Here is a 14993-nt window from a genome sequence, read left to right as displayed (position 1 = left end):
AGGGGGGATAAGAGAATTGTCCAGAAATCCGTGATGAACTTTCTGGGCTCCCATCCATGATATAGCTTGCTTCCTTTCAGTTTTTGCTTCTGGCTTCTTCTGTCCATTTACCCAGAAAGAGGTAGGCAGCCTCAATGGCCCTCTATCTCTCCCTCAACTGTACATGTGCCAGCACCTGATTTGAGTGGGATTAATTGAGTAGTGGTTGTTCCTTTTCCTTCCCAGTTGTTTTCTTATCCAGGAGTAAGCGTCCAGGTCTTGCATCTAACAGTCACCTGCTTGAAAGTCTGAGTTACAGAGGCACCACAAATCAAGTGTTTTTTGTTTTGTTTTTTTTTTTTAGAGACAAAGTCTCACTTTATTGCCCTCGGTAGAGTGGTATGGCATCACAACTCACAGCAACCTCCAACTCCTGGGCTTAAGCCATTCTCTTGCCTCAGCCTCCCGAGTAGGTGGGACTACAGGCCCCCCGCCACAATGCCTGGCTATTTTTTTGTTGTGGTGGTTTCGAACCCGTCACCCTTGGTATATGGGGTCGGTGCCCTATCGACTGAGCCACAGGTGCTGCCCCCAATCAAGTGTTTTATTTTATTTATTTATTTTTTTTTTGTAGAGACAGAGTCTCGCTTTACTGCCCTCGGTAGAGTGCCGTGGCATCACACGGCTCACAGCAACCTCCAGCTCTTGGGCTTATGTGATTCTCTTGCCTCAGCCTCCCAAGCAGCTGGGACTACAGGCGCCTGCCACAACGCCCTGCTATTTTTTTATTGTTGCAGTTTGGCCGGGGCTGGGTTTGAACCCACCACCCTCGGCATACGGGGCCCTACTCACTGAGCCACAGGCGCCGCCCCCCAATCAGGTGTTTTAAAGAGAAACTTACCTATACAGGGAAAAATTGTTTTCCTGTGGAATTTTGATGGAAGCAGTCCTAAAGCGAGAACTTCCAGGGGCAGGAAGTGGAACATTCATTCCAGCCTTCTCTCAGCTATCTGGAACCACTAGTCATATACTCAAGTGATGTGATAGGCATGGGTGGAATGCATAGACCTACTCAGGAGCTTAGTACCTCTGTTTTTTTCTTTTCTTTTTTGTAGAGACAGAGTCTCACTTTATCGCCCTCGGTAGAGTGCTATGGCATCACAGCTCACAGCAAGCAACTTCCAACTCCTGGGCTTAAGCGATTCTCTTGCCTCAGTATATGGGGCCGGCGCCTTACCCACTGAGCCATAGGCACCGCCCAGTACCTCTGTTTAAAGTGTCCTTGAATCCCTGGTACCTCCCAGGGGAAGTAGTGTTTAAAGTGTCCTTGAATACCTGGCACTTCTCAGGGGAAGTAGAATTAAGGATGAATGTGGCGCTGGAATGATAATTGATGATGATGGCAATGTTAATAATGTTTTCTGTGTCTTCCATCCAGTGACTACTCAGTATTAATCCAGGTGGCTTAGAAAGAATTCCAGAAGCTTTTCAAATATTCTCTGTCGTTCTTGTATTTGTATTATGTAGCTGAAATAACAAACTTGGAGAGTTTCTTATGGTTACCTAAGAGTGTGTAGTAAAGCATTAATTGAGTCCGTGATTGAAATCCAAGGCTTTTGGGAGTCCTACTTTGTTTTTCTTTCTAGGAACTTAACTATTTTTTTATAATATATTTTATTTATAATAACTATTTTTTATAATATGCTAGAGAGTGCTAGGAAATAGGGTTTCAGTAGTGTGAATATCGGAGTCCACTCTCTCAATTTTATTTGGCTTTGAAAACAGGAGTGTTGAATGGGTGGGCAGAAGAACCTGTTTTGCCTGGGGTGGTATAGGTCTGGGAGTCCTGTCGTCAATGAGTCAGCCAGCCTTCTGAGCTGTGGCCACTCCCTAAACTTCTTGATTATTGCAGTCTGTGAATGAGCCTCAACAACTCCCCTTCTAAGCTCTAGCCTTGTCTCCTTCCATCAAAGGCAACAGATTGAGACAGGCCACTTGGAGTGGTCACCTAGGAATTTTGCAAAGTACTATAGCAATGAAAACCCTTCCTCAAGCCAAGCAGAATTTGGAATATGGGAGGAGTAGGCTGCTCACACATGCCTCTCCTTTGTGGGGTATTCCCTCAGCTAGAATGTTAAGATAGGAAGAATAGGTCTGTAAATCTAGAAGCAAATACTGGCCATGAAGTTGAGTTATTTGCATTATTTCTAGATTGTGCCACCGTGGGGGCAGACTATTTTGTCAACAGGTATTGGAACTCAATCTAGGATTGCACATTTCACTGAGTTCATCTCAAGAAAGTTGTAGGAGTAAACTGCATCATCATCCAAGGGTGGGTTGAGAGGATACCCAGAAAACTTTATTGAGCTGCTTTGTGTAAAAATGAAACTGAAAAAAAGAATGAGGTTAGGAAGATTGACAAATGGGCCTAAGGAAGGGCTGATACCTTCTCCTTATTCACTTTAATTTACCTCAGAGATGAAGGGTACCCTTGCTTATTTCTTTCAGTAGCCACTGTGGCCGTTTCTGGAAATGAGACTTTTAAAATCATGGGCACCTTAATATTCTAGAGATTTAATTTCTTTTTCCCTTCTAATTATCTTCCCAGGCTGTAGGAGTCAAGTGAGTCACCCTTTCTCTTCTTCCCCAGGCGGAAATAGAAGCGACAGCTAAGTACTAGGGAGGGGCTCTGACCTGGATGACTGGTTTTCAGTTTCTCTCCCTCCCTTCTGAAGAACCTAGGCTTTGAGGTGGGGCTGTGCAGGGATTCTTTCTTCTTGCTTGTACTCTACCCTCAAACCCTGCCAAGGTAGAGGATATCTTTTCTGAACCAAAGAACTCACAGAGGAAGAAGCTTCCATAGGGAACTTTATTTGAAGATAGCCTAGAACAGTGAGAGCGAAGCTGTTTTGTCTTCAAATTTTTTTTTTTTTTTCTTTTTGTAGAGACAGAGTCTCACTTTATGGCCCTCTGTAGAGTGCCGTGGCCTCACACAGCTCACAGCAACCTCCAACTCCTGGGCTTAAGCGATTCTCTTACCTCAGCCTCCCGAGCAGCTGGGACCACAGGCGCCCGCCACAACGCCCAGCTATTTTTTGGTTGCAGTTTGGCCGGGGCCGTGTTTGAACCCGCCACCCTCGGTATATGGGGCCGGCACCCCACCGACTGAGCCACAGGCGCCGCCCGTCTTTAAAATTTTTAATTGGTGCTCCTCCCTCTAGCTTCTTTTTTTTTTTTTTTTTTGGGACAGAGCCTCAAGCTGTCACCCTGGGTAGAGTGCTGTGACATCACAGCTCACAGCAACTTCCGATTCCTGGGCTCAAGCAGTTCTCCTGTATCTGGGATTACAGGCACTTGCCACAACGCCCAGCTATTTTTTTTTTTTTTTTTCTGGCCAGGGCTGGGTTTGAACCTGCCACCTCCGGCATATGGGACTGGCGCCCTACTCCTTGAGCCACAGGTGCCACCCGCACCCAGCTATTTTTTTTTTTTTTTTTATTATTGCAGCCGTCATTGTTGTTTGGTGGGCCTGGGCTGTATTCAAACCCACCAGCTCAGGTGTATGCGGCTGGTGCCTTAGCCGCTTGAGCCCTAAGGTTCTGAGCCTCCAGCTTCTTTTTTTTTTTGGTCTCTCAATTATATACTGGTCCATCAAGAGACTCAAATATTTAATTGCTACTTACTTTCTAAAAAGCCTGACATATATTTACTTAAAATTTTTTTTAGTAAATGGTTGAAATTAAATAGATCTTGGTGGTAAAAGAAAAGTTTTGTGGCAGTTTTGTCTCTTATCTTTGGTGTATTTATATCTCATTAAGGAGTTCAGTTCTCCAAACTGTCCTGAATCACTATTCAGAGTTGTGCTTTTTGTTGTTGTTGTTTTGAGACAGAGTCTTACAGTGTTGCCCTTGGTAGAGTGCTGTGGTGTCACAGCTTAAAGCAACTGCAAACTCTTGGGCCCAAGTGATTCTCTTCCCTCAGCCTCCCAAATAGCTGGGACTACAAGTGCCTGCCACAATGCCTAGCTATTTTTTGTTGCAGTTGTCATTGTTGTTTAGTTGGCCCAGACTGGGTTTGAACCCACCAGCCTTGCTGTATGTGGCTGGTGCGTAACCACTGCTATGGGTGCCGAGCCTGTGGTTTTTGTTTTGATTAGGACAGATCACCTCTTAACAGAGTCTAGGACTGCTGTGGATTAATCCTTCAGAATCATGTGCTGTCTTGTTCTCTTGGGCCCTTCTTCCTTTACTTGAGTGAACTCTTCCTTTCCATCTTACTGGTCCAGACAAAGGGGACAAGGACAGATGCTGCCCTAATTTTGGAGATTAAGTTCTCAACCACAAAGCAGATTAGGATATTTAGCCACTGTCTTGTAGTGGGAAGTTCTCCCAGAGCTGAGACAAGAGAGAAGATGTTTGATACTCCTAAGAAAGCAAGCAGCACATGAGTTGTTTTTCTGAAACTTGCAATTCCCAGGAAATTAGAGAAAGGAAAAGCTCTTGAAGTGTTCCTGCTTATTATACTGAGAGGAGCTGAGCTTAGTCCTGGATAAGAACTTTCTTTTTTGGTCAAAGAAAAGTTGCCTACGCTTGTCTCTTGACTTGAATGCTTTGGAATACTGGATATGATTGACCGGTTTCTTTTTTCTACAGAATTTAGGGCTTTTTTTGGTTTGATATCCTTTCCTTTTTCCTCCCCTACATCTTTGCTTCATTTTTAGACCTCAGTGGAGGTCTAGTTCTGTGTCTTGATATCCATTCTTATCTGTGTTTTTTAAATTTCCCGAAAATGGAGAGTTAGCCTGTAGTTGATGAAAACTCTCAAATTATCTGACACAGTGAAGAAACTTCAGGCAGTTGAAAGCAGTTCAAAGCCAGCTGGGAAGAGGGAGGGTGAGCTGGAGAGATAAGTAATATTCCATGCTTTGGGGCAATGTGCAGGTCAGTGGGACATGGCTGGGATCCAGAGAAGGGAATGTAGCTGGTGTCAGTTACACAGTCAGTCCCAGTTCTCACGTCTGGTTAGAAAGGAGATAAGGATGGATTCTAAAACATGTGGGAAGATCTACAGGGCAAGAATGAATCTGAATGACACAGACCTTAGTGAAAGAAGATAGGACAGATTCACAGACTGTACCTTTATCTAAAGCGAGCAGTTCCTTGGGAAACTAGACCCACTTAGTAGGAATGATAAAGATAATTTGGGATGACTAAGGTAAACCATACATGATTTATATAGAGGTGGGAGGATCTCTTGAGTGCAGGACCAGCCTGAGCAAGAGTGAGGCCTGTTTCTACTAAAAATAGAAAAATTAGGGCCAAATGTAATGGCTCATGCCTGTAATCTTAGCTCTCTAGGAGGCTGAGGCAGGTGGATTGCTTGAGCTTAGGAATTCAAGACGAGCCTCAGCAAGAGCAAGACCCTATCTCTACTAAAAGTAGAAAAAAAATAGCCCAGTGTTGTGGTAGGCACCTATATTCCCACTTACTTGGGAGGCTGAAGCAAAAGGATTGCTTGAGCCCAAGAGTTTGAGGTTGCTGTGAGCTATGCCAGAGCATTCAACCCAGGGCAACAGAATGAGAGTCAGTTTCAAGGAAAAAAAAAAAGAAAAGTTAGGCGGGCATAGTGGCAGGCACCTGTAGTCCCAGCTATTTGAGTGGCTGAGGCAACAGGATCAGTTGAACCCAGGAATTTGATGCCTTGGCATTCTAGCCAAGTAAACAGAGGGAGACTCAGTCTCAAAAAAAAAAAAAAATGGAAAAAATAAAAAGATTTATATGTAGGTAAATTTATATGTAGGGCTGAATCTTACAGAGTTTTATGAATAGGGTTGGTGTCCAAAGTGTTAGAGACAGCCCTTCATTTTTTTTATTTTCTGCCCAGGTGTCCAGGACTAAGCCTGTATGTGTCACCTGCAGTGCCCATCTACAATGCGATTGTATTTCTCTTTGTGTTGGCCAACTTCAGCATGGCCACCTTCATGGACCCAGGAATTTTCCCTCGAGGTAAGATTGTACCCTCCTGTCTTGGAAGCTCCTTACTGACTTTGAAAAATAATGATTTGGGCATATACAGTTGATCATGGCCTTAAGAGTCCTGGGATAATAGAATACTTTTATAGTCTAATGATGAAAATGAGGGCACAGTTTTCAGGGAATATGTCATAACTTTTAGCCATGTGATTCACTTTGGGTCAAATCTTTGATTTTTAACTATTTATTCAGTAGAAATATATAGACAGCATATGTTGTTGTACCTAGTCATTATTTCTAGGTGTAACAATAATGGATTACAGTTACAAAAGTGTGACGTAAACTGTAATGGAGGCATGAACAAAGTTCTTTGAGAACACAGAAAAGGGTACATTGGGTGGCACCTGTGGCTCAGTGAGTAGGGCGCTGGCCCCATATACCAAGGGTGGTGGGTTTGAACCTGGCTGTGGCCAAACTGCAACAAAAAATAGCTGGGCGTTGTGGCAGGCGTCTGTAGTCCCAGCTACTCAGGAGGCTGAGGCAAGAGAATCCCCTAAGCCCAAGAGCTGGAGATTGCTGTGAGCTGTGATGCCACAGCACTCTGCCGAGGGTGACAAAGCAAAACTGTCTCTAAAAAAAAAAAAGAAAGAAAAGAGTACATTTATATTTGTGTAGATAAATTCGGGAAATGTTGCCACAAGTAGATGGGAAAGACTTAATTAAAGTAGAAAATGGAAGGGAGGGGCATTTTTAGGCAAAAGAAGAAACATATGCAGATTCTCGTAGCCATGAAATGGTGAGCTCAGTGAGACTAGAGGATATCGTGCATGGTGCTAAGAGACAAGAAATAAACCCAGAGCAAAATTGTGAAAGACTTTATGTGCTAATTTAAATAGATTGTACGTCTTTCTTTGGACAGCAGGAGGTCTTTAATTTCCTTATAAAAAGGTATAGATAACTTTTGGCCTGTAATCCCAGCTACTTGGAAGGCTGAGGTAAGAGAATCGCCTAAGCCCAAGAGTTTGAGTATGAGCTGTGACACCACGGCACTTTACCCAGGGCAACATAGTGAGATTTTGTCTCAAAAAACAAAAACTAAAAATAGAAAGACTCCCCCCCCAAAAAAAAGAAAGATTCTGCCTATAATCCCAGCACTCTGGGAGGGAAGAGGTGAGTGGACTGCTTGAGCTCAGGAGTTCAAGACCAGACTGAGCTAGAGTGAGACCTCATCTCTAAAAAATAGCCAGGTGTTGTGCCAAGGCCTGTAGTCCTAGATACTTGGGAAGCTGAGGCAAAGGAATCACCTGAGCCCAAGAGTTTGAGGTTGCTGTGAACTATGAGGCCAAGGCACTGTGCTGAGGGTAACAAAGTGTCTCAAAAAGAAAAAAAAGAAAGAAAAACTAGCAGGACATAATGGCGCATGCCTGTAGTCCCAGCTACTTGGGAGGCTACAGCAAGAGGACTACTTGAGCATAATAGTTTGAGGTTGCTGTGAGACAGGACCCCATAGCACTCTAGCCTGGGGCAAAAGAATGAAATTCTGCATTAAAAAAAAAAAAATCAGTATCTCAGGTAGGAAATTTAAAACTATCCCAGATGATTTCTTCATCCTCTTACTCTCCCCTAATAAGCCGTCATGAAAAATCACTGAGTCTAGTTCTGAAAAATCTGTAAACCCACCCTTGAATTTGAGGTCTCAATCTGGTTTATGTTATTGCCACTGTCTCCCAAAAGTTATTTTTTTTTTTTTTTTGAGACAGAGCCTCAAGCTGTTGCCCTGGGTACAGTGCGTGGCATCATTGCTCACAGAAACTTGCAACTCCTGGGCTCAAGCGATTCTCTTGACTCAGCCTCCCAAGTAGCTGGGACTACAGGAGCTCGCCACAACGCCCATCTGTTTTTTGGTTGTAGCTGTCATTGTTGTTTGGCAGGCCTGGGCTGGATTTGAACCCACCAGCTTTGGTGTATGTGGCTGGCGCCTTAGCCGCTTGAGCTACAGGCACTGAGCCCCCCCAATTTTTTTTTTGCTTTTTGTTTTTTGAGACAGAGTCTCACTATGTTGTCCTGGGTAGAATGCTGTGGTGTTACAGCTCACAGCAACCTCCTTGGGCTTAGGCGATTCTCTTGCCTCAGCCTTCCAAGTAGCTGGGATTACAGGACAAAAGTTATCTGTACATTTTTATAAGGAAATTAAAGACCTCCTGCTTTCCAAAGGAAGCAAACTCAGATTCTTGGGTTAAGCGATTCTCTTGCCTCAGCCTCCCAGGTAGCTGGGACTAAAGGCACCCATCACAACCAGCTATTTTTGTTGTTGATTAGTAGTCCCGGCCTGGGTTTGAACCTACCAGCCCGGTGCATGTGGCCAGTGCCCTACCTTCTGAGCTACAGGCACTGAGCCCCTATTTTTAGTTTTATTTAATTTTATTTTTGAATTTTTTTTTTTTTTTTTTGAGGCAGAGTGTCATTCTGTTACCATGGGTAGAGTGGTGTCATAACTCACAGCAACTTCAAACTCTTGGACTTGAGCAATTCTATTTCCTGAGACTCCCGAGTAGTTGGGACTAAAGGTGCCCCACAATGCCTGGCTAGTTTTTCTATTTTTTTTTTTTTTTAGTAGAGATGGGGTCTCACTCTCGCTCAGGCTGGTCTTGAACTCCTGAGCTCAAGCAGTCCACTATTTCGACTTCTCAGATTGTTAGGATTACAGGCGAGAGCTACCACACCCAGGCAGTGTTGATTTTTATAAACCAATATTTAAGTTATAGGCATGTTGAACAGATTGGGAGAGAAGACAAAGTATACTTTTAGATCCGTTGGACTTAAGATATTTATGGGTTAACAGGTATAGATACTAGTAGGCAGTTAAGTAGTCAAAGACATTGATTTCTGAGTCTTCAGCCGTATGGTATTTGAAGCAACAGGAGTAAGATTGTCCAGAGAATGAGAGAGATTAGGAAAGAATTAAGGTCAGACTGGATCAGCACTGACATTGTTGCGAGCAGTGGAGGAGGAGGAGGAGACATTGAAGAGAGATTGTTGAGCAAGAAAGGTTAGTAGGAGGAGAAAGTGGGCCAAAGTAAAAACTAAGGGAAGTTCATGAAGTAGTGGTTATCAGGAATTAGAGAGCTTTAATAGTGTGGAAATTCAAAATTTCCCACTGTTTTGGTAACTAAAAATAACTGATCTTAACAAGAATCGTTTTAAAAGTGTATTTATGTATGAATATGTAAGGACAAGACACAGCTAACTTACTAAATTGTAATAGTTTGGAAGGCAGTAAATGGGAAATGAAGAAACAGTCAATGAGTATTAAAATTACTCTTAAGAGGTAGGTGGAAAAGGCAGAAGATGAAGCAGTATCTTTTGGGAGAAGTAGGGTTGTTTTAGGATACAGAAGACTTTAGCATGTTTGTATCATGAGGAGATGGAATCAGAGAAGAGAGAGAAACTGAAGCCAAACAAAGAGAATGATTGAAAGTGAACATCTAAAGGAAGGAATGGTTTCCATTTATGCTTATAGAAGTAGAGTGTTTCTGGGATAGGAGTTGAGACTTTGAAATGCTCATGAATGGAATAAGAAGGTGGGAGGAAGAGAAGCTGACAAAGGTTGTTTCTGATGACATCTAATTTTCCTCTCAAATATGAGGTTATCTTGTAAAAGTCAGACACATAGCATTGGGATAGGAGCTGGTATCCTATCTTCTGTTTCAAAGATTAGGTGATGGAAGGAAATTTGTGTCTCTAAAGCCACGGAAGTCTATTTTAATGGGCCTTTAATGTTCTATCAATGTACTGTATGGAAGGCACTGCGATGGTCATTTGACATGATTTTTTAAAAAGATCATTGCAGGCTGAGCATGGTGGCTTAAGCTTATAATCCGAGCACTCTGGGAAGCTGAGATAGGTGCATTGTTTGAGCTCATAAGTTAGAGACCAGCCTGAGCAAGAGTGAGATCCTGTCTCTAAAAAATAGCCAGCTGTTGTGGCAGGTGCCTATAGTCCCAGCTAGCTTATTCAGGAGGTTGAGGCAAGAGGATCACTTTAGTTCAAGAGTCTGAGGTTGCTGTGAGCTATGATGCTACAGCACTCTACCAAGGGTGACAGAGTGAGACTCTGTCTCAAAAAAAAAAGAAAAGATCATTGTTTTTAAATAGCCCATTTTATTTTATTTTATTTTTTCTTTCTTTCTTTCTTTTTTTTAATTAAATCATAGCTGTGTACATTAATAAGATTATGGGACACCATACACTGGTTTTATAGACCATTTGACACATTTTCATCACAATGGTTAACATAGCCTTCCTGGCATTTTCTTAGTTATTGTGTTAAGACATTGTGGTATATGTACACCATGGAATATTATGCAGCCTTAAACAAATAGTCCATTTTAGAAAGGAAAGAAAGTATATCTTCTCCTACACTGTGATTAGTTGCACGAATAGTCAAAGACCTATAGTACTCAAAAGGAGAAAGAGCTTCAGGTAAGAAGGATCAAAAGTTTCAAAATAAGCAGTGTTTGAATTTTTTTCCTTTAAAAGAAAAGTCTTTCATTTAAACATTTTAAAATATCACCTATAATTTTATAGCACAGAGATAATTACCATTTTATTGTGTTATATATCTTTGCAATATTTTCCAGATTTTTTCTATTTTTTTTTTTGAGACTGAGTCTCACTTTGTTGCCTTTGGTAAGTGTCATGGCATCATATCTCACAGCAACCTCAAACTCTTGGGCTCAAGCAATTCTCTTGCCTCAGCCTCTCAAGTAGCTGGGACTATACGCACCTGCCACATCACTTGACTAATTTTTAGAGACCGGGTCTTCTCTTGCTCAGGCTAATCTTGAACTTGTGAGCTTAGGAGATCCACCTGCCTCTGCATCCCAGCATGCTGAGATTACATGTGTGAGCCACTGCGCCTGGCCTCAAATTTTTTTTATATATACATATTTTTATATTTATATATGCTACATATCTGTGCCATATATTTGTGCATATTTTTTATTTTCAAAGTGGGATCTTTGGGGTTTTTTTGATTTATTTTGTTTTAGTGAGACAGTCTCTATTGCCCTAGGTAGAGTGCCATGGCATCGTTATAGCTTACAGCAACCTCAGTCACTTGGGCTCAAGAGATTCTCTTGCCTTAGCCTCTGCAGTAGCTGGGAGTACAGGTTCCTGCCATAACACCTGGCTAGTTTTCCTACTTTTAGTAGAGATGAGGTCTTGCTCTTGCTCAGGCTGGTCTCAAACTTGTGAGCTCAAATAATTCACCTGCCTTAGGCTTCCAAGTGCTAGGATTATTGGTGTGAGCCACTGCTCCCAACCAAAGTGGGATCTTTCTGTACAGTTCTTTACTTTGTCTTCTTTCACCTATTTATAAGTATTTCCCCAAGTCAGTAAAATTTGAAAACATAATGTTTTTTTTACTTTTTTAATGACAGTCTTAGTTGGCGCCCATAGCTCAATGGGTAGGGTGCCGGCCACATACACCAATGCAGGCAGTTTGGAACCTGGCCCAGGCCTGCTACACAACAACGACAACTGCAACAAAAAAATAGCCAGGCGTCGTGGCCGGCGCCTGTAGTCCCAGCTACTCGGGAGGCTGAGGCAAGAGAATCACTTAAGCCCAAGAGTTAGAGGTTGCTGTGAGATGTGACGTTATGGCACTCTACAGAGGGCGACATAGTGACACTCTGTCTCAAAAAAAAAGAAAACCTCAATTTTTTTTCTTTTTTTTTAGAGATAGTCTTATTTTGTCGCCCTTGGTAGAGTGCGGTGGCATCACAGCTCACAGCAACCTCCAACTCTGGGGCTTAGGCGATTCTCTTGCCACAGCCTCCCAAGCAGCTGGGACTACAGGCGCCCATCACAATGCCTGGCTATTTTTTTTTTTGTTGTTGCACTTTGGCTGGGGCTGGGTTCAAACTCGCCACCCTCAGTATAGGGGGCCGGTGCCCTACTCACTGAGCCACAGGTGCAGCCCAGAAAACCTCACTTCCTTTGTTTTTTAGAGACAGAGTCTTATTTTGTTGCCCTCAGAAGAGTGCTGCGACGTCACAGCTCATAGCAATCTCCAACTCCTGGGCTTAGGCTCTTCTCTTGCCTCAGGAAAACCTCACTTCTTAAAGCAGAATAAATTGTTTTCTCAGCTGTTCTCATAGTATTGTATATAGAGCTGCTCTCACAGTATTATAATTACTAATTCCTATTCTCTCTTACCCATTAGACTATGAATTCTTCAAATGCAAAAGCCATATTTTAACATCGTTGCATACCTATTGCTTACCGTAGTTCTTTTTTTTTTTTTTTTTGAGACAGAGTCTCACTATGTCACCCTGGGTAGAGTGCTATGGCATCACCGTTCACAGCAACCTCCAACTTTTGGGCTTAAGTGACTCTCTTGCCTTAGCCTCCCAAGTAGCTGGGACTACAGGCGCCCACCACAACGCCCAGCTATTTTGTGGTTATAGTTGTCATTGTTGTTTGGCAGGCCCGGGCTGGATTCGAACCTGCCAGTTCCGGTGTATGTAGCTGGCACCCTAGCTGCTGAGCTATGGGCACCGAGCCCGTAGTTCTATCATAGCTATTTTTCAAGTAACTTTTCTTCTTTATAGCTGAAGAGGATGAGGATAAGGAAGATGATTTCCGAGCTCCCCTGTATAAAACAGTGGAGATCAAGGGCATCCAGGTGCGCATGAAATGGTGTGCCACCTGCCGATTCTACCGTCCTCCTCGATGTTCCCACTGCAGTGTCTGTGACAACTGTGTGGAGGTAAGAATCCTCAGTAAGGCAAGACTTAATGCCTAACCTACTCTGTCTTCTTCCTAACCATAGATTGATCGTTAGCCTTGGGTTTTTTTTTTTTTTTTTAAACAGAGTGTCAAGCTGTCACCCTGTGTAGAGTACTGTGGTGTCACAGCTCACAGCAACCTCAAACTCTTGGGCTTAGGCAATTTTCTTGCCTCAGCCTCCCAAGTAAGGCGCTTACCACAATGCCCAGCTATTCTTTTCTTTTTTTTTTTGAGACGGTCTTGCTTTGTTGCCCAGGCTAGAATGCAGTGACGTCATCATAATTCATTACAACCTCAAACACCCAGGTGCAGGTGATCCTTCTGCCTCAGCCTCCTGAGTAGCTAGGACTATAGGTGTGCACTGCTATGCTTGGGTAATTAAAACAAAAAAAAAAATTTTTTTTTTTTTTTTTTTTTGTAGAGACAGAGTCTCACTTTATGGCCCTCGGTAGAGTGCCGTGGCCTCACACAGCTCACAGCAACCTTCAACTCCTGGGCTTAAGCAATTCTCTTGCCTCAGCCTCCCGAGTAGCTGGGACTACAGGCGGCCGCCACAACGCCCGGCTATTTTTTGGTTGCAGTTTGGCTGGGGCCGGGTTTGAACCTGCCACCCTCGGTATATGGGGCCGGCGCCTTACCGACTGAGCCACAGGCGCCGCCTTTTTTTTTTTTTTTTTTTTTTGAGACAGATCCTCAAGCTGTCACCCTGGGTAGAGTGCCGTGACATCACAGCTCATAGTAACCTCCAACTCCTGGGCTCAAGCAATTCTCCCACCACCACTACCTCCTAAGTAGCTGGGACTACAGGCACCCGCCACAATGCCCGGCTATTTTTTGGTTGCAGCCATCATTGTTGTTTGGCGGTCCTGGGCTGTATTCGAACCCATCAGCTAAGGTGTATGTGGCTGGCACCTTAGCTGCTTGAGCCATAGGCGCCGAGCTTTAAAAAATCTTTTTGTAAAGGTATAGCTCGGACTGGTCTCAAAATTCTGGCCTCAAGGTGTGGTGCAATATCACAAAATAGCTGGATGTTGTGGTGGGTGCCTGCAGTCCCAGCTACTTGGAAGGCTGAGATAAGAGAATCACTTAAGCCCAAGAGTTGGAGGTTGCTGTGAGCTGTGATGCTACAGTACTCTACCGAGGGCGAAATAGACTCTGTCTCAAAAACAAACAAAAAAATATTAATGGCCTCAAGTGATCCTTTCACCTTGGCCTCCTAAAGAGCCGGGTTTGTAGGCATGAACTACTGTGTCTGGCCTCTTGGGTGAATTATAGTCCTGGCTAACTACCTTGGCTACCTGGTCTGACTCTGTCAACAGGTGTTAGCAATAATGTTTACAGGAGGGAGGCTTTAACCCCAAGTGGGCCTTGGCTTTCCTGACACCAAGAGTCATAGCTTTAAACCTTCCATCCTTTGGCCTATCTATTTGGTTATTTGTCCTGGCTTTGCATTCTCTCTTCCACAAAATCATTCTGTTGCATTTAAACTTTAGTTATGTTTCTCTTCCTGCCTGTTCTTTTGGATCCCTTGTATTTTACTTTTATCCCCTTTTTCAGTTTGTTTGTTTTTTTTTGAGATAGGGGTCTTGCTATATTGCCCAGGCTGGAGCACAGTGGCTATTCACACATCAGAGTGCACTGCAGCCTCAAATGATCCTCCTTGCCTGCTTAGCTTTCCGAGTAGCTGGAACTGCAGATGTGTACCACCTCGCTGCCTCCAGTCCATTTTTACTAAGCTATAAGCAGTTGCCTGCCAGGTCATGAGTCTTGATGTTTTTTGCAAAGCCTCTGACATTTGTCCCTTTTTAGAGTTCCTTGGTCACACAGGATAAAGTTTGAGAGCTGACCCCAGCCTTTAACCAACCTCTGGAAGGTCTCTCTTACAAGTTTATAGGGCAAGATAACTTTCATGAGCCTGTTTTAGTTTGAAACTAAGTGGTGAACATGATCATAAATTACTACAAGCAGTACTTAAGTTCTTCCATTTGTTTTCTTCTTAACAGAATTGATCTAGTGCTATGGTCCAAGAATGCCTCTCAGTATATCTTTTTGTCCCTAGGAATTTGATCATCACTGCCCCTGGGTGAACAACTGTATTGGTCGCCGGAACTACCGTTATTTCTTCCTCTTCCTCCTTTCCCTGACAGCCCACATTATGGGTGTATTTGGCTTTGGCCTCCTTTATGTCCTCTACCACATAGAGGAACTCTCAGGGGTTCGCACGGCTGTCACGTATCCTTCAGGACCTGTG

General features: G+C 43.3%; 1 protein-coding gene across 2 annotated transcripts in view; it reads left to right on the top strand.

The window, feature by feature from the left end:
- The window catches only part of ZDHHC5 (zinc finger DHHC-type palmitoyltransferase 5), a 34185-nt gene that overhangs the window by 10665 nt on the left and 8527 nt on the right, over positions 1 to 14993 (top strand). The window contains exons 3-5 of one of the 2 annotated variants that reach the window (XM_053561197.1): positions 5863 to 5984; positions 12565 to 12722; positions 14802 to 14974. In XM_053561197.1, coding sequence (XP_053417172.1) covers positions 5863 to 5984; positions 12565 to 12722; positions 14802 to 14974 — 453 coding nt within the window. The remainder of the gene's footprint in view (positions 1 to 5862; positions 5985 to 12564; positions 12723 to 14801; positions 14975 to 14993) is intronic. The other variant, XM_053561198.1, reaches the window with a different exon arrangement.

Source organism: Nycticebus coucang, chromosome 14, assembly GCF_027406575.1.
Source record: "Nycticebus coucang isolate mNycCou1 chromosome 14, mNycCou1.pri, whole genome shotgun sequence".
Classification (NCBI taxonomy): Eukaryota; Metazoa; Chordata; class Mammalia; order Primates; family Lorisidae; genus Nycticebus; species Nycticebus coucang.
Note: the sequence above shows the minus strand (reverse complement) of the source record. Positions and strands in the feature narration are given on the sequence as shown.